The 25,600-nt window shown below is 43.9% G+C and overlaps 1 protein-coding gene across 1 annotated transcript in view; it reads right to left on the bottom strand.

Annotated features, from left to right (window-relative positions):
- The window catches only part of BRINP1 (BMP/retinoic acid inducible neural specific 1), an 87,572-nt gene that overhangs the window by 16,852 nt on the left and 45,120 nt on the right, over positions 1-25,600 (bottom strand). Inside the window, exons 3-5 of the mRNA XM_030000418.2 lie at positions 10,616-10,806; positions 5,226-5,395; positions 3,818-3,923 (exon numbers count right to left, since the gene is read on the bottom strand). Coding sequence (XP_029856278.1) covers positions 3,818-3,923; positions 5,226-5,395; positions 10,616-10,806 — 467 coding nt within the window. The remainder of the gene's footprint in view (positions 1-3,817; positions 3,924-5,225; positions 5,396-10,615; positions 10,807-25,600) is intronic.

Here is a 25,600-nt window from a genome sequence, read left to right on the forward strand (position 1 = left end):
AACCATGCCTGCTTTCACATTTGTACTTTGACATATACACATAAATACCCACACATTTAACATCATACGCAGACAAGGGCAGATTCATATAAATATTTTTGATTTTGTATTGAGCATCCTTGTGACCAGATCCTAGAAAGGTATTTTACAAGTACTGGGCCAGTAGCATCTCACTCAGTCCTGGTACCCTCCTCATTCATATGTAGTTCCATACCATGCCCAATGCCTAAATATGGCTGAAACTGTATTGATTACAGCTGTCAGTAAAGCACAGGTGTGATTAATCATTGTTAAGGTAATCTTTACAAACATGAGATTGTAAGAAGGCCATACTGGTTGAGACCACTGCTCTGGGTGCTTCGGTTGCCACTTTTAAAGCAGGAAAGCTGTAGTCCCAAGGACTGTATAGCACACCAGTCCCACAAAGCAGCTTGCAGCCGGCCATGCTAGCTGGGAAAGCCCCGCTGCCAGCCACAACCTTAAAAAAACATCCCCAGATGCTGTTTTGTTCTCTAAGAAATTTTTTTGAATGTTGCAAAAGTTAAAAAAAGAATCATTTTTAATCTTTGTGTTGCCTACTGATAAAAGCAACCTCATGTCAGCAGCCAAGCAGGGGGACAACCTAGTCTTAAAGACTGATACACTAGACCATTTTCATGGGATGAACACCTCAATCCAAGCCAGGATGCACAAGGAGTGGGCTCATCCTCCACAGCAGCCTCGGTAGCTGATAATAGATGCAGAAGGTAAGTTTGCTGGTGATGAGTGTTAGGGAGAATATCTTAGTTTTGAAGGTAACTTATTGATCACAAGGAGGAATTCTGCCACTCTGTAAAGCATAAAGATCCTCTTTAAAAATTAAGAACAGCACAGATTTGGTATACATTTTTCTTAGATAACTACAGGCAGAATATGAAGTGTCTGACAAGGGAACATGTCCTTAATTCACCTAGAAAAACTATTAGAGAGAGATGTTTGGCTTTGGACTGTATATAAAAGGCTTCCTGCATTAAAAGAGGTAAATTTCCCCAGCTCTAAATTAGAGCTATTTGAAACATTTTCCACAGAAGAGTTCTCTGTTGAAAATGCAGTTTCATTGAAGCAATTTGAGAGAGCATGTTGACTCCAAAAGCACTTTTGACAGGGAAAGGTCTAAATGTATTTTTCATACTTCCTCATTTTGTTTCACTGAAAAGCTGAAGTGTTTTGTGTTGTCATTACTGCTCTGCCCATCTTGGCAAAGACTTTAATATTAATTGTAATGTAAATTTTAATAGTCTATTACCATATTTGACGTAACAAACTACCGAATATACAATATTTCCTGTTTAATGTCACAATGTTTAGAACAGCACAGAAGGATTTCACCTTATTGAAATAATGCCATGTTGCAATACTGACATATACTGTTGCACTGTGCAACAGGATATGTCTCTGGAATTTTAATTTCCCCAAACATTTCAAAATGTTCCTTTTTTTTTTCCACTCAACTTTTCGAATTTCAGCCTAGAACACTTTTCCAGGGAACACAAATTCCTGTTCCCCACCAGACTGCTGTAGAGCTGTTAGCATCTTCTCCTCCCATGCTCTGGTTTACTCCTTTTCCAGGCAGCACAGGCAGCTCACGCATCAGCCACACTGGAGACGGAGGCAGCTGAAGGGACGGTTTCATGCAGGTGGCAGGGACAAGAGGATACGAAGTGCAATTAAGTGCAGTCACCTGTGAAATCCTGGCCCACAACAGGCCCCCCCACCCCCAGTCCTGTGTGGGGAGGCTGCATCACCCCACAGCCCTCCCCATGCACAGGACAGGGAACCTGCCCCCAGGTACTGCTAGGAAAAAGGGAAACCTTCTGAGCTACTGTGATAAGAGTACCTGTATATATACCCCAGTGCAGGCATCTGACATAGATGTACATGCATGCTGGGTCCACGTTGATACTAGTTTATAAATTAGTGATGCTCTTCTGTCCATGTAAGCACAGGTGCACAACCAGACACCCTGGACTGTGCATGCAGCCAGGTCCTCCCCTAAATCTTCAGGCTGGCTGACCTTCCCAAACCCTACGTGCAGGCATGAAGGTAGCTTAGCTCGGGGTCTGGCCATTGCATCTCCTAAAGGGCATGTCTTTGAAACCACGATGCTCAGGGCTGGGCGGCAGCAAGCAAGTTCAGAAACAGAAATTCTCCCTGTCACGAAGATGCTGCTCTTTTATTGAGCTGGCCTCAGAGCCAGAGTGACACGAAGGTAGTAACATGGATTTCTGTCAGCAGCTCATGCTCGGCTGCTAATCAGATCAGAGGAGACTGGGTCACGATCCATTACCTGCAGCCCTGTGACTAATTCCTAATGAGGCCTCTCAGAGCAAAGGAAGGATCCTGGGTAATTATCCCAAGAACCGCACTCCAGATTAGGCAGAAAACACTCAGGTGTTGCTTTAAAGGTCACTTTGTTCTATTAGGAAGAGCTCTTACCTTCCTCCCTTCCCTCACTGTCTCCCTTGGCTTGGGTCTGGCCTCTCTCTGCGCTGGGTTATGCCATGAAGCTCCATGAAACCCACGTGTGGTTGACCCCTGAGGTCCTGTCTGCTCCCATGAGAAATCACAGCCTCATCCACCTTACATCCCCTCTCTCTCAAATTTTCCCTCTTTCTCCACCTCCTTCCCCCTCCCAGGCATCTTGTTTTTTTCTCTTCTCTTGTAGGATCAGATAGCCAATAGAGATGTATTGATTTACCTACTTACCAGTTTGTCTGCCTATAAAGCAAGCTGTCTGCTTATTTAGCTGTTTATCTAGTTATCGGATGTGTCATCCTTGGGTCTTCATTACCAGCAGCCATTATCACAGTACATAAAAAGCCTCAAATTGTTTATTGTTAATTAGGTAAGAACCAGAACTCAGTGATTTAGATAATCACCGGAATAGTGAAAACAACCTGTCTATTATTTTTAAAGGCAAATAATAACAACAATAATAATATATCCACAACATGACTCGGTAAATGAAACCCAGTTTCTGTGAAACCAAGATTAAAACAGCACTTGCCAAATTATACTCAAAGCGGAAGATGTAATGTAGCCCATTCATCTGAAAAATTAAAATTTGTGCAAGTACAAGGATTCCAGAAATAAAACCATCTGGGCAAATGAGCAATTAAATCCCACATTTCCTTATTTTGTCAAAAACTTGGGAATAACCTTAGTAAATTACACGCCCAGTGAATTTCCTCCTTCTACTGAAGTTGACTTCTTGCTAACCAGCATGTATTTATTTATTAATTCAGTCATGACCTCTATCTGTTGACTTCTGGACTAGCTCCCCAACTGGGACTGAAGCCATGGCTTCTAGCATCCAAATAAAACCTCTGACTTTTCCCAAAGATTACGGTCATTAGAGCGCCCCAAAAGCTGATCTGCAAACCTCTTACGCAAATCAGCAATTTGTGAGGGACAGAGACGTGAACAGAATGGCCCTTCAATATTAATGGAGAAGGTTACATTTATTTACATTGGTGTATGTATAATACACAGAAGGCCGTCAAAATTCAATGGCAGGGGGCACCCAGACACTTCACTGGGGTCTAGTCTGCAGTTCCTTGAGCCTTTAGCTCAGTCCCTGTCAAGCCCTGGGTCTGCTGTGCTGTGCATCATATGAAGCCACCAGAAGCCCCCGGTCCTGCTTCAGGGAACTTACAGTAAAGAAGGTGATCACAGCAAAGAGAGGAGGGGAAAAGGCTAGAAGAAAGGCCAGCCCTCTCTCATTTCATCCTCCCACTCCATGCCCTTTATTACCATCTCCCTCATTCCTGTGCCCTACCTTGCAGGTGGAGTTTGCTCTCAGTGCTTTGCAGAAGGACAGAACTCACAGAGTCCAGATTGTCGTAGCTGTTACAGCCCAGGGGGCCAGTCCGAGTTTCTGTTACCTACGGAGGATGTAGAAAAGAGAGTTTTCCCTTTGATTGCAGCATCACATCTTCCCCAGGCAGGTTCACACCTTGTAACCCCTTGTCACCAGCTGACGCAATCCAAAATGCATCTTCCCTAATTGGGAAAAAATGCCCCACACTGGACAGACATGGCTGATGTTTGGCACACTCACAAGCTGAAAAAAATAGAGTGAATTGTATCTGCTTTCTTTATGGTGCTGCACATTATTCTGAGCTTGGCAACGAGGTCCTCCAGATTGATGTTTCTCAGAGGATGTCCACTGGAGAACATCAGAAGCCAGTAGAGGAATTATTCCCTGGCTTCTCTTATTGGAAAGCAAGATACAGAGATGGATTGCCAGCCCACAATGGTGCCTAGTGCTCCCACAACATACGTGCACACCGTCCCTCTGCTGAGGATAGATGGAAGCGCAGATGACCTGCAGTGCTGTTGCTGCAGTTGTTGCTGTTGGTTTCCAGCCATGGAGGAGAGCTGCCCTTCCTGAATTCACAAAGTGTGATTATCTGCTGTCACTTTTTCAATATCTTAATTCAATTTCCCATCCAGAAGGGAACAGCCTCAACCATGAGACACCACAGAACAATAACAAGTGCTGAAACCTTTCAGAAATGGCTAACAATGACAACTCCATCCACATCGCCTTCCCTGGAGTGAGCTCTGCAACAACAAAATCCCTCCCCACTATAGGATGATTGCTTTCAGAGAAGGCAGCCTTTGTTTGCAGAGCCATTTTCCCTATTTTGTATGCTCTGAGCAGCTCCCGTTCCTTCCTGCTGCAACCCCCAAGCTGTCTCTCTGTCCGTTTCATTCCAGATGCCTCAGTAATGCCACACTGAGTTTTTCACCTTTTCTTGTAGTAAATTCATCTAAGAGATGTTTAGCAGTCTTACACCCACAAAAGGAAAATACTTCTGGGTTGCACGGGGTTGCCCATTTCACAGACCTGCCTTTCCCTTCCAACCTCCATCGCTGATCTGGATTATCTGTTCCCTCTCTCCCTTCCAGAGGTCTCTGCCACATATAATGGAAGTCTCCTATCCTACACATAACCATCACACTGAATGCCCACCTCTTTCCAGATATTACTGGCCCTCAGGAAATCAATTCTTCACTAAGGTCCATAAGAGAACAACTTACCCTGGGAAATGAGCACGGGAACAAAACAACTTGTGATCAAAAAAGACATCACACTGGACTCTCAAAGTCCTGCCCCAAATCCCTACAGTATTGACACAGACGCACAATCTTCTTTCTCTTCCCAAAGCAACATACAGTACCTTGATTGCTCCGGTAGAGATCTGGATCTCATGGAGTCTCCTCATGGTGCCATCACGGTCTACAAAGTAGGAGGAAGCAAGCTGGTGCAATGCTTCTACGCTCTGGGTAGCGTTTCCTGACTTTCTGTCGAGGCGGCTTTTGTCCATGTACATGGTCAAGGCCTCCTCTCCTGCAGCAGAAAGAAAAGGAGATTTCAGTAAGGCCCAGGAGGCTGCCGTGTAGGGTCATCTTAACAGGAACACATGATGTCACACGTTGCACCTAAAGAAAGAAAAGTCTGACACCTAAAGCACTCTTAAATGAGCCCACCCTTCCTCACCAGTACCAGAATCTCAGTGTAGTATTTATGAGCCTCCTTCTCTCTTCATCCAGAAAGGCCAGGTCCACCACACTTGTAGATCAGCTCCACTGAATTAAGTAGATAACATTTTGGATATTTATTAGCCAGCACAGCTTTATCACAACTGTTGGAAAGGATTCAGACCATTTGTCCCACTTGAGGAACGCTTTTCTCTGTGGGCAGTGCCTCTGGAACGATGCGCAGCTGACCAGAGAAGATGCCACTTTTATGTAATTCTCCCTGATCTGATTTCTAGAAGGAACAAATGATGATTTCAGTTGCAAACAGGACATAGGTATGTAGGTGAGTACACAGGACAAACAAATGCTAGTTGTACCTCTTTAGCTTCCAGTGACCGTGCAAAAGGGTAATGGCAGGGGGTGAGTGAAGGAGAGCAATCAGAGGAAAGAGCAAATGAGAAAGTTAAGTTAAACCAACCACGCTTTCTGCTTTTTTTTCCTCTCCTAAAGTCTCTTTCAGTGAATTTAAGTGGAGAGCAAAAAATATTGTGCAAGATAAGCGACAAGTGATTTTGAGCCAGTAATACAGAGAATCTGGGAGTGAAGCAGTTAAGACCTGATAGCACCAAATATCCTAAACATTAGGAGAAACCTGAATCTAACAAAAGATACATGAAAAGGACATGAAGCTGAGAAGTAATATTTACCTAAATGTTCAATTTGTGCGGTATGAGCCACATCAAAATCCAGTTCATCCTTAACATAAGGCTGGCATTATAGAAGGACTAAAAAGGTAGAATACCATCCTGCATTCTTAACATCTGAGGTTCTGATTTTAATAAATGAAGAGAATAGATACGTAGTGTAGGAATGTGCCATTTCTACATAGCTCTCAGTGAGAAGAATGGTACTTGTTCTGATATGATAGATGAATCACTGATGAATATGTTGCCTCTGGCAATGATAGCACGGTCAAAAAAATGCACCACCACTTTTTAGGCCAAGAAATATTTTGCTCTTCAGCATTTTTGTGGATTTTTCTTTTCTTTTTTTAAGAGAACAAGCACTTACTTTTCTTAAAAATTTGTATTAGCCGAAATAATTTGATTTTTCCAAATAATGTCTTTAATTGCATACATGCAAAAAACCACCCCAAACAGTAAGCCCTCCCTCTTGCTTTCCCTGGAAATTTTCCAGCTTTTATCTGGAAGCCAAATGCCTGAAAACAAACCAAAAATATTCTGGCTGAAAATCAAAATATTTTTATTGGATTTCAGTTTTTCAAGCGATTGATATGTTGAGGGTTGAGGATTGAGCCTTTGGCTTTGAGATGAAAAATGGAAATTTTTGGTGGAAAGGAGATACTTTTCATCAAACACTTGATTAGTTGAAATCTTTTAATTGGCTTCACAGGAGCTAAGTGACAAAATTTGGCATGTAAAACTTTATCCCTTTAATATTTTGTTAAAAATAACATACTATCTTTTGACTACAATCAAAGTTGTAGTAGTAACAGTATCATCATTGTTACTTCTCACAAAAACACTTTCCCTGGAAAATGACCAGCTTTGATTTCCTTGATTACCGTTAACATTATTATGCGTTGAGCGGTGTGAGGAGCCCTTGGCAGGGATCAAGGCTCTGTCACATCAGGCTCTATCCACACAAACAGCAGAAAGGCGGTTCCTGTCCCAGAGGATTTAAAACCCACGGATCTAATGAGACACAACAGGTGTATACAACAAACAGCCAGCAAAGCACAAGGTAGTAAGATGACTGTGATTAGCGTGAGAAACAGTGGTCACTGCACACCAGATGCCTGGCTGCTGTCAATGCATTTTCACGTTTCATCTTTGAGGTGAATTTTACAGAGGGATTTGAAGGAAGGTCAGACTTTGTGACTTTTCATGAGGCAACTTGTTTGTCACTGAAAGGATGCCTGCATGGGAGTTAGCAAAGAGGCTTGGGGGAAGATAGGCCAGATCAGTGTGAAAGTGTTGTATTTTGAGCCAAAAGTTTTGTATCTCTCATGTAATGGAAGTATTTATCTGCATGGAGACGCAGCAGATGTAAATGATGCTTTGCCTCCATTTCACGAGGTTGTGAAAGGAGAGGGAAGACCTGGGATAATTCTCCCCTTAGCTGCGATTCTCAGAGGAACCTGTGGGATCCAGGTATCAACTCTTCTTCAATTCCACCAGTAACTAGAAAAAACATCTTTTTCTGGAAAAATATCATGCCTTCTTTTAATAGCTAAGGCATAAGAATCAGGACCTTTTCAGTCCAGACCAGTTCATTTTAGTAGAGGAAAGTTGATATTGGAGATCCCTTGGATGGAGAGCAACCGGGAACTGTGGGTTGAATTGCATCAGGCAATAACACTGCTTTCAGATCACCAGGAGATCCACCATTAGCTTTCAGTCCCCAGACAACACAAAGCAGGCACTGAGCAGCTGAGACAGCTCCTAGACATCAGACAGGAGACACCTGTGCTCTAGGGCAGTGGAGATCAGTGATTTCCCCACAAAAGCTGTCATTTTTCCTCCCTGAGCTGTTTGGACCCCTCCAATGGGAGGAAGAGCAAAAAAACCAGGAAAGTAATCCCAAGACATTTGATGCTTCTCCTGAGGGACAAATGCTTTCCCTAGGAGTGAAGGGTGCTGAGCAGAAATAATGCTGGAAACCTATTCTGTGTACATGTGTGCAGACCTGGAAAAGCACAGCATCCCCATGGAGAGTGCGCACGAGAAAGCAACCCTTAGATCAAGAGAGGTTAATAGACTTTTGCTGCATTATTAAGTCTTAATTTCTCGTTTATTAAGCAGATGCTATGTTCAAAGTTGTCTTTCCTTCAGGGCTTTCCCTGCAAATTGGCTCTCAGCTCTGTGTGCTCCATCCCGGAGCACAGATGCCCTCAAAGTGACCCTTCACCAATCCCTTTGTCAGAATTAAACTGGAGCAGAGCTAGTTTTATATTAGGCTCCAGGGAGACCTGGCTGCTCCGTAGGTTGAAAGGCATCAGAGCTGTTCCTCAAGCGGCCAGGTGTGAAAATAGCTGCTGTATTCAGGTGGGCTGGCCTGATCCATCACCCATCCTCCTGGGGTCCATGCAACAGCTGGCATTTAAAAGCAAAACAATTTCCTGTGTGTTTGTCACTCATTTGCAATCTAGTAAGACATCAGGCTAAGTTACAAACAACTGTAATCCAAAGCAGAATTCTTGTAAATTTTCTGAGGAGACATGAGGTCTTGGGAGAGCAAGGGTACCAGGACATGGCTGGTTTTATATCTCAGTGGTCTTGTTTGGCCCACAGACTAGATTAGATTAGAGTGTGTCCTCCTTGCATAATGCATGCCCAGCTTCATCTACATTTTCTCTGGGACTGCCATTGCCAAGATAAATCCTCCTTTTCTCCCCTACCATGGCTCACCATGCTCTGGGCTGATGGAGCATTTAGCACTCCTCTCCAACAACAGTTCTTGTTACAAGCCTCTGCATATTTAAAACTGTTGTGTTGTAAAATCAGGAGAAGAAACAAGGCCCCTGTGAATAATTCACAACCTCACCCAGGCAAAATTAAAAATATATTTTACCATCAAAGGTCTTATTTTGAATTTCCACAGATATGAGTGGCAAGAAGAAAAAGGCATGTCAATGGAAAGAAAAGTAAACCCACAAAAAAACCTCTCAACACTTTACTGCATTCTTACTTGGCTGGCTTGGGCTCTGTAAAATATGATCCTGAAAAACGATGGCCTCAATAAAAAGGAGTTTATCTTTATGCAGACTTCATTAGGGCCTGATGCAGTCAGTCAGTTGTACTCTTCAATGCATGGAAACCTGCTTTCTCTCACATTTCTTGCTGATGGAGTGAACAGTTTGAGTGCCTGGACTGGAAGAGCATCCTGAGGATCTTTGAAGGACATTTGCCACATGAGAGGTCATTTGACTTCAGTCGAACTGCGCCAATTTACCTACCACCCTCATTTGTGCATGAATCATATGCACACATCTAATCTCTTCTACATCTCATCCTAGTGTCTGCAGAATGCTTTGGGAACAGACAGATGGCCAGAAATTCCTCAAAGTTCACTACAGACTTAGCAATGTGGCAAGGCTGGAGGTCAGGTACATTAGAAGAAGCAACAGCAACAAACTCTGTACTGAAATCAAGACCTTTTACCACTGCAGAATTCCTCTTACAAATAGCAGTTCTCAAAAGACAGACATTTAAATGCACACCCCAATGGGCTAAAGAATGGTAAAAAAAATACAAGAAAAAAAAAAATCAGCAGCAAATATCAAGAGGAGCTGCTGATTTTCACCCCTCCTGTTTTCAATACTCAGTATCTGAAATGTTTATGCAGCACCAATAGCAGTGCATGCTCATGGGTTAATGGCCCTACAGTACTCTGTCTTATGTCATCACCGACGTATTCTGCCTGCACACACAAACCTCTCTGCAGTCCTGGCATATACATTTTGAATTTTACTTAACTACTGTTTTTTTCAGAAGTCTACCCCATGTTACTGCTTTCACTTATGCATTCCGCGCAGGCCTATCTGGCCGTCTCTTCCCCTGCTGCACATGCTCCACACCCAACTCCTTGAACTCCCTTTTCCTGGAGCTCTTTAAAATTCCTTCAGTTCCAGCAAGAAAGAATGCTTTTCCCCCTGCATTTAGTTTCATTCTGAAAAAAAAGAGGTATGAAGACATTCTATTGTCAAATTAAGGACAGAGGTGCAGGAATGACAGACAGGCTTCCCGGCTAAATGAAGCATGTTTATCTTGATGCACACCGGTACACACATGCTGTTGTCAGAAGAGCACAAGGTGCACACGTATCACAGATGCCAAACTCACACGCATTGCGCCGTGAATTCATTTGCAAAGGCGATTTGTACCCTGGGGGTTTTCACACCGTCTGACGATGTGACAGGCTTTGGATGGGGGGAAGCTGCAGCCTGGCTTCGTGCTACCAGCCAGCCTCCACGCAGCACACGGCCGTGGTTTGCAGGTGCTGTCCGGCGCCTTCGCCATCCCACCACCACCACCCGCGTAAGAAAGCAGCCCAGGTTGCCACCTACCTCCCAGGGTGGCAGAGATGAGGATGTGGGTGCCGTACTTTTTGATGATGGTATCAATGAACTGCTGCGTGGTGGGTCTCCTGCCCAGGAGGCGGATGCTCCTCTGAAACTCAGGCATCAGGGGCAGTGGATTGTGGAGCAGGTCCCTCCGCTCGATGGCTGTGTTCCTCACCTTCCAACGGGCAAACTCCCTATGCGACAACACAGGAACACAACAGGGGTGAGGCTTTGAGTCCGGAGGGGCAGGGAGAGCCGCTGAGGGCAGGGAAGGAGGATGATGAAGGGGACGATCCTGTTGGATACCCCCACACGGATACACACGTGAGGCCACAAGGCTAGACAGAGGGGGAGGGGGAGGAGAAGAGGAAAAGCGAGACATTACTGCACAATAACAACACACTTTGAGGATCACACATCTGGGCTGATGAGGAGGTAGCCTCAGAGTCGCCAGAGATGTCTGGCAGAGGGCGGCACTTCTCTACAAAGGAAGCAGGTTGGTCCTTTTGCCCTCACACACTTTGGGCTCTTACACTTCTCCATAAAGCAGCAAATTCTGGTTTCTGTCAGCAAAAGGGCTGGTCAGATGGACTGTAGATCTAGAGCAGTCTGATCATTGCTATATTCCCATGTCCACAAGCCTTCCTGGCATGCTTTTGGAAAGCGAAGGCAGAAGGAAACACACTTTCTCCAAACATCTTAATCTTTCAGCACGAAGAGTACAGCAAAAGATCGTTTTGAAAAACAATACACTTGATAAACCATCTAAAAGGATCGATTCAGATATAAACAGAGGCCAGGATGAAAATGGAGGGTTTGTTTGTTTTTCTTTCTTTTTTTTTTTTAAAAAAAAACCTATAAAGTGATTTTCAAATCCCTTCTTTTAAACTGATAACAACTGGGAAAAAATAAAGATAATGTTTGCAAAAGCAGCTCTATTGCAGGTATCCATTTTGAAACAACAGAGGGAAATGCCTAGAGAAAACCTTGGACACCTGGATCTAAAAATCAGGCCTCTGAAATACATCACCAGCTGAGCACCTAAAAGATGAGAAACCTATTAATGTCCTTTGAAAAATATTGAGAAAGGCCTTCTTAAAAGGAAAGGATATCATTTATAACTACTCTCCTACAATGCACCTGCACTATCTTAAGCTATCTCCCAGATAATCAAGTCACAAGCTTCTCTGACACTTTTCATTCACTTATTCCTGTAACTCAGGTTTAAGACAAAGATTTCATTTAAATAATAGGCATGACAATACCTGGCACTGACGCGGCACTTTCTATCACTGTGTGTCAACCAGAGCTGGCAATCCCACTTTGCTGGTAGAGAACCTGACATGCAGGCAGATTTAGGAAGTGCTGTAAGTCAGTTGCAAAGCAACGATCACAAACCAGATCTTTTTTTCTCCAGGTTGATTCTATACCCAGTCCACTTTATGTGTGTTAGGTTATTTTACTTAATGCAATTATGCATGTATTTATTTTGATTGCACCCCAGGCTGCCTAACAGCAGTTGCATTCATTAAAATAGCAAAGTGCCAGCTTTTTGCTTCAAAACATCTCCTTACACCTGAGCTAATGCCCCCTCTGTAGCTCCTAGGCTTTCACAAGCCAAGTAAAAATGCCAAAACAAAACACCCCTCTTACCACATCCTAAGAGTCATTAGTGTCAAACCTTGAAATCTGCAGAAACACTGGTCTTTTCTAGAAAAACCTCTGTCAAAAGGCCAAAAAAACCACCAAACCCAACCAAAACAACCCCCATACACCAGGATCTTAATACCAGGAGTGGAGAAAACATAGACCATTGGCTTCAAAGCTGTCTGCAGATAATGAGTACATTATCAATGTCCATGTATTCACTGTATGGAGTAGAATATAGGGTTTTTTCTCTGCTGTCCCAGAATAGTGTAAAAGTCCAGTACTTAGTATCTGTGGAATAGGTATGTTCAGGGGTCCCACAGTTGATTTTAATGATCGATAAAACCTTAAAAAGTAGACAGATAGCTTCTCTCTGACACTACAAAGAGGTTGCTCTAATCATTCCTGATTAGAGTGGCAATCCCAAGTCTCGCTATACAAGGAAATCCCCTTTGCATGAAGAAGGAATGGTCCCTTCAGCAGTTACACTGCATGGGAACATGCAGATCTGGATGCTAAAAGACAAGCAAGGTTTTAGAATAAATAGAGATTCCCATGTTCCTATCATAAAGATCATAACTAGCAAGCATAGGAAAAATGCTATCTGTGCTTCCTCTCCAAAGAGACGGTTATTACTTATTGTAAAACTCAAGCACACTTTTGCTTTCAGATTACTGCTTCCTGCAAGCATTATCAATAAAGTCAGGAGGGACTAGAGCCCTCCAGAGCCAGCATGCTTTCAGAAAGGGCTGGGGGAATGCTTTATGTTCCCCGACAAAGTACAGAGAATTTGCTGCTGTTACTGCCAAGTTATCTATTCCAAAGCGAAGACCATGGAGTTGAAACACGCAACTGATCAAATACTGATATATCAACACCCAAACCCTAGGAGTGTCTCAGTTCAGTGCATGGAGGTGGACAGGGCAAACAGTTACAATTTGGACCATGCACTGGAAAGCAGTGGGCAATAAAGATGGGAGAAGGTAGGAACAGAGAATGAAAATTTGGTAAACAGTGTGTTGGGAAAGTGGGTTCATTTTTTACATTAGGTCCAAGATCATCTCGTGACACTACTGGCAGGAGGTAAAAGGAGGTTAAAAGAAATCATTGCCTGCTGCCAAGAGACAATTGCAGTCCCCATTCATGCAAGCCCTTAGCAACATCCACATCTAAAACATCATAGTGAAGGAGACTTTTTCCACTCAGTTCTTATGCATGCCATCCCTCCCCAGGACTTCCTACTCCTAGGGCATATCATTGAGGTGAAAGCCCAGTTCTATTATACTCTCCAAATGCTTGGATGTGTGGCTTTCATAGCTGATGAGAAAAGCTGAGCAAATACGTTATGATGAATAATTTATGCAACTAACTTAGATGTTTATCTTCTGCTCATAGAATATCCATGAGCCAGTTGCAATTCCCTCTAATTTATGCATTATTTGAATTTACTTAGTGACATTTTTCAAGCTTTTTTTTTTTTTTTTAAGGTTTTGCATAGTATTTCACTGTATTCTCTCTTTCTGTGCTGTTGATTGGTTGGGATTGGTCAAGCAAATGATATGGTGTTGTTAAGCTTCCTGATTAATGACCACAAATACGTATTGGCTTCCCCAGTTCCAGAATATTTTACATTGAAAGCAACCCTCTAAATACTAGCAATCTTCCATGTCACCTATAGAATTCTGTGCTGTAAGATGCACCCGAGGCCAAGATAATGGTACAATTTTGGAAAATGGACTTAACATTAATAGATAAGGCTAGTGAAATCACTTAGAATTATTGAGGTGATAAAAAAAAGAGAGAGACTTGCAGGGAACAGTATAGCTCTGGCCTTAGGGAATGATCCAACCTGTAACTCCTGAATTCTTTGAAGAAACACCTCCAAGAACAGGTTTTCTATTAACTTTCAATGCTAGAATTAATTGCATTTTCTGCAGAAGCAGCTGCTATTGGCCAAAACTGAATCCATGGCACTGGGCTAGGTAAGCGTGCTCTCGTCTGTTTGTCATCACTGAATCCTTGAATCTGTGAATCTTTGGAGGATCTACCAAGGCCTTGGATTCATGGATGATGTGTGCAAAAGGGCACTGAAATTTTTCCTCCTAGAAATCATTCTTGGATGCCATTTCATTGCTTCTCAGAACCATCGGTGACACCACAGTCTCAGTGCCACTGCCTGGAAAGCACAGGTGAGGCCTCTACAGGTCTCAAGGCACTTTATAAAAGAGAAATATTGCACTGTTGCTTGCTCATTTTCCAGGTGGAGAAGTTGCAAAGACTTGACCAGGATTATGATGGCACCCCACGATACGGTTAGGATTAGTACAGAGTCCTCTGACCCTCAGGGGAAATCCCTAGCAAGTACCTGAACTTCTGCCAGCGGGGAAGCTTTTAAGGGCTTCGTAAAGATCATAAACCTCTTAGCAAGGAGGAGGAAGAGTCTGTATCCCTGATGCAGAAGCAGGATAAGGAGAAACTATGACCTAACGTCTGAGTAGTGGGGGGAGAGGCACTTGTTTATGCTCTAATGTCTCGCCAGTGTAGACAGCCCATGCTAATGTGGAGCATACCCAGGAAAATGCCTGCCAGGTCAGCGGAGGGGAGTCTGCTCTCTAATGTCTGGTGAAAGCACCAAAGAGCCTACTCTTTTAATGGCTGGAAGGGGTAGGAAGTGCTAATGCTAAAGGGGGAAGGGAGGTGAGAGGAAATAGAGGGATGAACTACTGCCTTAAGGAGGCAGATATGCATATTTCAGGCCTTTCTCCTTGTCACAGTAAGGGGATACATTTCATTTGTATACGGCTATATCTGAGAAAAGACTTGCCCCTTCAGAGTTTGCGTTAATGAGCTCGCCATCAAGGCCACGCATGTCAGAGACAAAGGGAGCCACTAGGGATGTCTCAGTGCTCATTAGCACTATGACCCCTCAAGGGAAACAGAAAAAAGGGGGAAAAAATATTGAAGAAGGAGGAAAAGTCAAAAGCCTGGAACGGGTACATCACCCAGACCCTCCACTGCACCAGCAGAGAGGCTAGGAGAATCCAAGGGCACGTGCATCTCTACCCAGGGTGAGAAGTCTGAAAGAGAGAGGCCGTCAGAGCAAATTAAATTCGCCATTTTCAAATGGCCAAGACAACCAAAGGATGTAAGTGAAGAAACAAGTTCAGTACAGACCTCGGGGGCTGGCGCTTGAAATAAAAAAGAAATTAAATGCATTAAACAATGATCGAGACAGAGACTGTTTGAAAAAGAGGAAAAAAAGCAGAGCAGGAAGACACTGAACAAAGCCTATAACTGTCATGCTAACTGGAACACCCCAACACCTCCTGCTGCTGGATATATTTCCTTCAGGGCCTGCAGGGCAGTTAGTGCATCCCACTCACAGTGCACACTCAGCAAACAGGACCAGCCCCACCGCTCCCTGGGAACTTGGCAAGGAGAAGGCACCAGCTCCTTTCTGTTCAGTGGTTCTTTATCTTTTTTATAGAGCATAGCTCAAAAGCCGTCAACTGCTCCCATAGGTGATGAGCACACAGAGCCTTTCCAAAGGCAACATGGCTTTTCAGTAACAGCAAGATACAAACATTGCTTAATGTCCTCCACCTGGCATACTGCACACATTATTGACTCCTGATGTCAGTAGGATCCCCAGTCAGAGACAGAGAACTCCTAGAGCCTTCTTGCTCTCTTGGATTTTGGTGTATATACAATGGCGTCCGCCTAGACATGTCTTTGCCCCTTGTTTTCAGCCAAGCACCTCACAATCATTAACACAGACATTTTTGGACACCCCTATGTATGTTGCAGGCAAGTGTTATTAGCTGTTAGAATGAGTGTGAACCAAACCAGACAGATTTTAGGCCTTGCCCAGGTAAAACACAAGTTTTGTGTTAGCATCAGACACTTAGCCCAAAGGCCTCCAGAATCCTCCCAGATGCTACTACAACAGAGCTGTTGGTTTGATGTTTTTGTTTTGTCTTTCCTTTTCTCAACCTAATTGTCCCAGTCATGGGCTGCACAAAATAATAGTTATCTCCAGTCCTCAGGGTGATAGCTCTTCCAGGTTACTGTGAGCCCTTGACTCTGTAAACAATGCCACGGGGGCAGGATACGAGCATGACAACAGCACTATAATGCTTATCTTTTACTGCCAGATCGGGCTTAATATGAGTCTGTATGGGGCATCTGTGATTATGGTGGGGTCAGTGATGTTTTATTTCTAGTCTGTGCCCTCAAAATACCAGACAGCCCCAGGCTGAGCAGTGCAATATTCCTTTAGCAGTTTCCTCTGCAGCTTGGCCTCTTCTCTATCTAGGCCAGCATGAAGAAGTCAGTCTTCAAAGCTGAGCTTTTCAAAGGACCTACAAGAATTAGTTTCCTGTGAGCGTTTGGCACTCATCCCCCCTAATCTATTTAAGAAAACTCCAGTCCGTAGATTCAAACTAGTTCCAAATTAGACAGAGGATGAAGCTCTGCCATGAGAGAGAAAAAAAAAATACAAAAATCTAATTCCAGAGAAGTATGAAAAAGAGATCACTTAAGCTGAAAGTCTGACAGCATTTTGCATAACAACCAGGCAAGCAGACAGGCTCACATATGACAGCTGGCACGTGAATAAGATAAATAAATTGACTATTGATCTATTGATAAATGCTGTGCTGTCTGCAGCAGTTTTACTCCTATAAGGGCATTTACCTGGATGGGACTGAACCCACAGAGAAGACCATCAGTGTTTGGATCATTCAACAGAATCATATGGCAGAAATAAAACTATGCTGTTGGACTTACTCCTTCACCTGTCTCCACAGGACAATGGAAAAATCTTGTGTTGCTTTTTTTTCTTGGTCTATACTTTGGCCATGTGCTTGGTGTTGACTGAGGTGTCTGAAACATCAACTACCTCCCCTTTTCTGGGCAATCATTTCAGCCTGTTGGATTTTCCTGTTACAAACAGAGTTTTGTTTTCACCTCTCTGATATTTTTCTTAAAAATATGAAATTGTTCCAGGATTGAAAACTTGGAAGGTTTTTTTGTAGAAGGAGAGGGAGGGAAATAATAGGTCCAGAATGACATGAAGTTTGCAAGAAGCAAAAAGAAAGAAAATTACTTCAAAGTTAGGTGGATTTCATGTGACCTTGAAAGCGCCTTGGTAAACAGATTGTTCCAGCACTGAATTAAAAACCAATCAGACAGACATGACTGAGTCTTGTGTTCTTTCTTAGCATGGGACTACACTTGGGTCTCTTAGGAGGCAACATGTAATTGCTGGGTGCTGAAAAGATTGATTTGTTTAAAAAAGATGAAGCTGGAAGAAATTTATTACTAGAGTCAAAGCCGAGTGATTCAGCATAGGTAAGTACAAGTTAAAAGATAGGTCATTAAATTTGATGATTACTAAGTTTGCTTATTATTAAATTTCATCAGGACAGGATGTGGCTATGATTCCTAGCTGTGACTGCAAATCTAGACATAGCTACCATTGCGATCAGACAATCACAAGCAAACATGGCCGAGTAGGTTACTACCCCTTCAACTGAATGGAGTCGCCTCCAAGTTACATGTTTATGCATCCTCAGATAACACATAGCGATTTCTAAACTTCTTCAACAAAGAGTAAACTCACCAGCTACCTTCATCTGTCATCTATTGATCTGTTCTGGTATTTCACCTGAGTCAGCTGCTACAATTCCCTTTCATCACCCCCATCAAGTTACAGTGCAAACTGCTTGTGGGACATTTATTCCACTCAACTTTCCCCATAATGTTCTTTGTGCAGATTTCATTGCAAAAAGCACACACCTCGGGCACTAGAGATACCCTTTCCAACCCCAGCCTACTTAAGCCTTGACCACCCTGGAGACTTGCTTGTAAGTAGTTCCCATTACTGTTAACACCATTTCAGCCGTTTTCAGCATTGGGCTGATGGCACTTCTTCTAAGCCACTACAATTTACATAGTGGTTGATACTTGCTGCTAGAAGCCGGAGTGACATCTCTACAAGAGCTCCCAGCATTGTTAGCACTGCTGCAGCTTAACAAACATTATCAACAATAGGAAATGTTCTGTTCTGTTGCTGTTTTCTTCCTAAAAGCTTACCTAAACTAGACATGGTTTATTAAGCTACTGAGGAAGCTATTCTAATAGGCTGCAGGGCCCTGTGCTCCAAGCACTGGAATGGACAATAAAGAGACACCCATTCCTTCACTGTGAATTATGATAAAAATCACAAGAGATGCAGCCAGAACAATTCTCCACTAAAATATCTGAGGTAGCCTAGAGAAACTATGAATCAGGCATTTTGAGTTCTACAGTTATGATTACAACGACACTGATAATTTTTATAGCATGGTCTCCTGGATTTATGTTTCTATGAGTTTGACCCAGAATTCAGGATCAAGGAGATCCTGGGAAGTCAAGCAGCTGCCAAGAAGAGGCTTTCGAAGAACAGCACTTCTGAAGCAACAGATGGAAACATCTGAGTCATTGAAGGAATTTTAGATATTCTTGAGGAAACTTGGGATAATTGGTACGACTTTAGGTTCTCTTCTCCTCACTTCTTCCAATTCCCTTCCTGCACACTCCTTTGTTCAACACACGATTCTCGTCCAGAGAGCTGATGGCACACATCAGCCAATTAGACTTAGCCAACAACAGGTTGGAAGGGAAGCTGAGACACAGGATGGTGAGGCAATTAACTAAGGCTGTATAGGAGCATGGGGCATAGACAGGAAAAGGCTCCAAAGTCTTCAATCTTGTGCTGTAGCAACTGGGGGGGGGGGGGGGGGGAAGAAAAAAAGAACAACCAACAAAAAAAAAAAAAGAGACCTCTTCACATTGAAGTGTTTGTTTGGACTCTAGTAGGTTAAAGGATTGAACTCTTGATGAAGTCCCTCCTCCCATGGCTAAGTAGTACATGAAAGCATTTAAATCTGTTACTTTTGAAAGCAAGTTTGAAATAGAAGACAGGCAGACACATTTTAATTTATAGAGCAGATAACAAATCACCCAGGGGAGAACTGGCCCATGCTAAGTCATGGTGAGCACTCTTTACCCATGGAGCCCCTCAGCAAGCTAGGCCTGCCCTGCCCCATAATTCACCATCTAGATTCACTGCCTACCACTGCTCATATGAGCACAACAGCATGAATCAAAGGCTGTAACAAGAACATAGCTTGGAACAAGTCATTTCATTAAACTGCACTTGCTTCATTTCCTGAAGATATAGGTGTGTAGACTACAGGCTTTTTTTCCTTATTTTAGCTGTAGCAAGCTGATAACCTCAGCCTGTGACACCACAGCCCCAAGCTTTGCTCTTTACTTATCATGATTCACAGTTAACTCAGATGAAAAAACTGTGAGAAATGTGGACTTGAACCTTAATTTCTCACATTACAGGCTAGGGTACCTGGCTACTGCACTACTGGCAACTTAAACACAGCATTTGTCAATACTAGGAAAGTAAGTATCGGAAATTTAGCCTTGATCGCCCTTCTTCTCAAAAAGCACAAAGTTTTCTCCAAAGCAGCATGCATCCATGTTTCAAAACTTGAACTGTTGTTAGAAAATGGAGCCATCACCCCCCTCCGGTCAGTTGTGCTACTCACTTGGCAAAGGCTCAAATTTACTATGTATGTCAGGAGGGGGGAAAAAAAGAAAAAAAAAAAAAAGAAAATGATGTTTAAATACAAAGCCCCTCCTGCCTCCTACACCCAGCTGTGCCCTCAGGGCAGTCCTGGCAAAGCCACCTAGGCACAGCTACCACAATTGCGGGCTTGGCAAGAGCAGGCAGCGATGGGAAAGCTGCCCCCTCTAGTCCACCCCCTCGCCCCTGAGTCATTCTCAGCTGATGGAGACACTAGCCATCATGCAAGGCAGGTGCTGGTGGGCAGCTTGGATGCCTAAAGACAGCCAGTTGACAAAGCCACCTGTTTACAGCAGGGATCTTTTGCTGCAGGCTAGCTGAGGGGCTTTTGTCCAGGTTAAGTGAAGTGAAGGGGGTCCATACCCATCCCTTCAGATGGAAAAGCATGCTCCAGGCTGCATTTAGAGAATATGCAGGGAAATCATGACATGCAGAGATGCAACAGGACAGATGGCCCAATCACTGCCTGCTCTTAAAGGCATACCTAGATCCAACACATGGTCACCAGCCTCAGAATAACCCAGATGTGATGAGGACTAACATCCTTCATCACCCATGCCATTGCAAGGGATCTTGCAGAAAGCATTTGTGAGTACATGGTGGAGGTATGAGAGTCCCAGTGAACAGAAACTGTTTTGACGTCATAAAATAAAACCATGCTCCCCTCCCACACTGATCCTTGCTACTTTATTCCTATAGTGCTGTGACATTATTTCCTCCAAGTTGGTTTAGGAGAAAACAGTGGTTCTCCTCACAGTTCCTCAGGACATCTGTTTCTGTGCCTTCACCCTAAGATCTGTGGCTCAACATCCCTTTAGTTTCCAAGCCGTGCTTTTACATTCAGGCTACCTGCCAAGGGTTGCTATTTTAAGTGACATCCAGTAAGCAGGGATATACACAGTGGCTATAGGCAAAGGCTGTCCCCTCTCAGTATAGGATTCAGATGGTAACCAGGCCTGAAATGACTGGCAAAGGGCATAAGGTAAGAGGTGAAGGGCTAAAAAAATTAAGCTGCAGAGTATAGCTGCAGCAAAATTCAAGCCATCCATAATCAGAGACATTTGTGCTTTGTTCAAGATTAAAAAAAAAAACCCTGTCCCAAAAAGCCTGTGACATTTCAGAATTACAGTAAAATTGAAGAAATTTTCTCTAGGAAAAAGGTGACCCATTTCCTCAGACTACATCCCTCTTTAGCAAAAAACCCGAACACAAGCTGTGAGAAAGCCTTGAACATTCCCTGGTTGCTCCAAAATCTCATTTCAACAAAAATCAGTTTTGATGTATTTAATTTTCATTCCTAGTCATGCCATTTCAAACTCAGACATGTTTTGATGGAGGAAATAAAAAGACTACAATAAAATAAAAATTCACAAACTCTTGAAGAAAGGCAATCTTTTTGCATGCCGCAAAGTGGTCTGCAATAACCATGCTTTTTGTGCAACACTTCATAAAAGAAAAGCTTTATTTTTGTCCTGTCCTATCCAGAGAACTGGGACTAGTGAATGCAAATGCTTTTGTTTTCTGGGATCTGTTTGTGAAGCTTTGAAGCACTCGGTTATTCAGGCACATGCTTAGCAATTTCCCAATCATGAGTCATGTTTCCTTTAGCTGTTATTTGTGACTTTGATTCATGGATCTCAAAGCACTTTTAAACAAATGTGTCACTGTAGACAGAGAAGCTAAGGCAGCAGGAGATGAACAACTTTTTCAAGGAAGAGATCTAGCATGCAGCACAGCTATGAACAGAATTAACCCAGATCTAGAGACAGGCCAAAGTATTTCACCAGCAAGGACTGAAGTGGATGGTGGGGTCATGGCCAAACTTGCTGCCCCAGGCTGCTGCCCATTTTGCCGGTGCCAAGAAACACTCCTGCCCAGAGTCCCTGCTGCCTGCTCAGGGCTCAGTTCAGCAGCGTGCCCCGCTTCCCACATCATACTCAGTAAGGCCAAGGGTGGCAGTGGCAATGGGCAAACACAGCCCCGCAACGGTCACAGAGAACAGAAGCAGGGGCAGAAGTACACGTCTATTAAAAAATCATTAGATTCCCACGTCCCAGCCCTTTGGAGAGGACTTGTACAAGGGCCACGTGCAAGCAGGGGGAAAACATGAAGTGGAGTGAGCTGGAGTCCTGCCACAGGGAAGGGATCGGACCTGATCTATAGCAAAAGTGAGAGCGATCAAATGCACGCCCCTGGCATTTATCTTCTACAAGATAATAGGACCCCAAAGGCTGTGAAATTAATCTAATGAAATGCAAACCACTTCCTTTGGGAAGGTTATGTTGATTGCCGACTCTGTTGTGTTCAAATCAGCAAAGAAGAACACGCCGGATGGTCTGGGAGAGAAGGTTGAAAATCTCTAAGGCCTCCAGCGATGCTAGTCTGTACCACTTCAGGTTGTGCCTGTCTGAATTCCTGCAATTTTATGAATATACCATAGCCAGGAGACTGTTCTAGTCTAAAAAGGACCACCAGAGTGCTTCCTTAGCTGACTGAGCCTCAAACACACCTAAAATAGCTGAGAGGGGTTGTTACACCCATGCTGTGGGCATAAAATCTGCAGCACGGTGGAGAGAGTTGAGTAAAAGGGCAGTACACACAAACTGCAAACTGCCCCATAACACACACAGAGCCACATAAGCACCTGTCTGCACAAATCACTTAATTCAGCTACAAAGCAAAATCCACTCACATGCTAAGGTCCAGATGTGAAATTCAGGTCTTGGAAAAGCTAAGAGCGAAACCTCCTCAACTTCAGTGCAGGCAGTGTCAGGCCCCACGTGCAAAGGCAGTCTCAAAGCCCAGCAGGTCTGTAACTGCAAGCAGAGCCACTCTCCTGCATCAAAATTTAGGGTTTAGGACAGAGGACTGAAGCTGAGCCCTGGTGCTGAGCAAAGGGCACAATCTCCTTCCATGACTACAGGGCTCTTTCCTGTAGGACAGGATAAGGCCAGCTGCAAAGATTTATAGCCTCACCATTCAAAGTCTATTTAGGAGAAAAGAGAAGTCAGCTGCGTAGGGAGGGTTGTGGTTTTTTAAGTTTAGTAGGGAGTGAAATAGAGGGTGAAGGGGGTTATTCTTTAGTAAGGGGTCTTATGTCTCAGATTTTCATTTTGGCTTGGCAAGCATTTGTGCTTTCATTGTGGCTTGGGAATCCTTTGCTGAGTTTGGGTGGGAGCTTCCATGGGGTTGGTTCTTCCCCTCCTGCCTGTGCTTCTTTCTTTCATGGTAGGCTTTTTTGTTTGTGTTAAGTTAAAGTCAGGATCTCTCTGAGGTAAGGTAAGGGGAACTTAGTCTGGGGGGATCAGATGCTGCAGAAAAGCTAAGGAGAAGACCTCCCCTCATGGTTAGTTCAGGGGGATGAAGACTGGGCAAAGCAAAAGCACCAGCTCCTGTGCTAGCTACAGCCATCGTATGGCTGAATAAAAGGGATTATGTGCTATTGCACATCTGAGCCTCTGCTCAGAAGTAATGAACTGGACCCCAGAATTTTGAAGCACATGCATATGTATATATTTATCTACTGAACAAAACAACAATATCTGCAATGCTTTTTATTTGCCTTCTGGGTTTTGAGATTTAAAGACTCGTATTTTCCGGCTTTTCTTTGCAATCCTAAAAGACAGCCTATTCTTATTTTTTAAATGGAAGTTGTGAGTTATACAATTATATGACTCAAGCCTGGAGTACTTAAAGAAGACAGGAAAAAAGCTAGTATGAATCCCTGAACTCTTACAAATACTGGAGGGAAAAAAAAAAATCTTTGCAGTCTGGTAGAGAGTTGGTCCCAATGTTTCCTGCTCCTGACTAGAAACCTTAAAACTCCCAGTGCCCAGGCAAGTGTCAGGAAGAAGGGGGACAGGTTGAAGTCTGCCTCCTTGCCATGGGTTAGGTAGTCATCCCCTGGGGCACAGCCCTACCCTCTCCTGAACTAAAGTGCCAGCTGAGCTGAGCTGAGCTGCTGCTCACTCTGTTTTCTTCTTTCTCCAGCTCTTTGGAGGAGTTGCTTCCCCTCTTCATGCTTCCCAGCCCTCCTTTCTGTTTTTCTCTCCCCCAGCTGTTGCACTGGGCTGAGCAGTACAGATTTAGGGCCCTACAGACCGTATTTTTGTGGCAGGACATAGAACCTGATGTAAACTTTAACTTGTTCGGGGCAGGGGCTGTTGCAAGCCTGATGCAGGGGAGAGAGGCGTCCTAAAACTGTCTACCGTGGGAGGAATCAATGACACGGCCCTGTGCAAGAGCATCACCCAGAGGCTTCCACAATAAGTGCATGTTTATCTCTCTCAAATATTGTCTCTGCAGCAGACGTGTTTGTCCCTGCCCCTCGTCCTCTTACTTACAAAGCCCAACTGCTGGCGAATTTGCTGATCTCCAGCTATAAGAAGCAGCAACTCCATACTAAGGTGTCTTTTTGCAGCTCTGATATTGTTCCTGTTTTAACTTACTCCCAACAGGAGATGTACTGGGTATTCCCACTTCCCTGAGCCTTGTCCCCCTGCCTGCCTGTCTCTCCGTGCCCCACTTATCCTCGCGTTTGGAAGGGCAGGTGGTGGCTGTATTTAAAGCCTCAATCTTCCTGGGCACTGAACCGTTACAAACAGCGCACTCATCAGCAGTGCCGAGTTTCACTGACTGATTGTTTTCTGATTCTGTTTGGCATTTTATCCTGGCTGCATAGAAAACTTATTATAAAATCATGTTTGTGTTCCATAGATTATATCTGTGGCTCACTGCGGCGGGAGTACGAAGCATGACAGACAGAGTCGGAGGGGCACGGCTGATGAAAGCCCCTGCCAAGGTGACAGGGGCCAAACTGCAGTGCAGGCGCAGTGTTTGCAGAGATGAAAATAAGAGCCCCTTGATCAGCCCCGGGTTATCCTGGGGGTGGTTTAGCTGTTGCAATTCTCCTGACCAGATCTGTGCCGCATGCCACAAATAAATGTTCTAAACGCAGATTAGTTTTATATTAGATGACTGCAACGGTCCCTGCTGCTATTAAAAATCTGTTAGTCTTTCCTCAGGATAGCCCCAGGCTAGAGCCTGCCATCCAGTCGCACCTGTATCAAGTCCAATAGCCTGTGATAGAACCAGAGAGAATTATTATGTAGGTTTTCAGTTGTTACTTGGGTTCTGGGAGCAGCCAAGACCTGGGAGATGCAGTCTGCGAAGAGACGACCTGTACTGTCCGAGAGGTATAGGATTACTTCTTCAAATGGCAAAACGCTGTGCCTGGCAGAGTGGGAGATGGGAAGCTGTGACCCTGGAGGGTCCTTTTAGTCCCACGTTCCTTGGGTTGTGATACCAGATGCTAAAGCCTCTCTGTCCTTCCACCATCTTCCATGTGAGCCAAAAAACAGTGTCCTGAGAGATCAGCTAGGCCTGGCAGCAGCAGAAGAGACACTCTGCGTTGCGTATGCCACAAAACTAAAGGCAACTCTTTTCAACTCTGTTTTTCCCATTTTCCTCTTAGCTACATTTCCTGAATGGCTCCCAGCAATGCACAGAGCAGCATGACTAGGATCTGACTGGTGGCATTCAACCTTCCTTCCCTTGGCCTCTCTCCTGGGGAGAGCTAAACATGCGGACTAGCATTTGGTCAACCGCTTGACACAAACATTCCCAAAACAGAAAAGGTGTCCACAGGAAAAAGTCAAGTAGGAAAACAGAGACAGTATCCTTCCACTGCTCATCTAAAA

The sequence above is a fragment of the Aquila chrysaetos genome, chromosome 24 (genome assembly GCF_900496995.4).
Source record: "Aquila chrysaetos chrysaetos chromosome 24, bAquChr1.4, whole genome shotgun sequence".
In the NCBI taxonomy this organism is placed as follows: Eukaryota; Metazoa; Chordata; class Aves; order Accipitriformes; family Accipitridae; genus Aquila; species Aquila chrysaetos.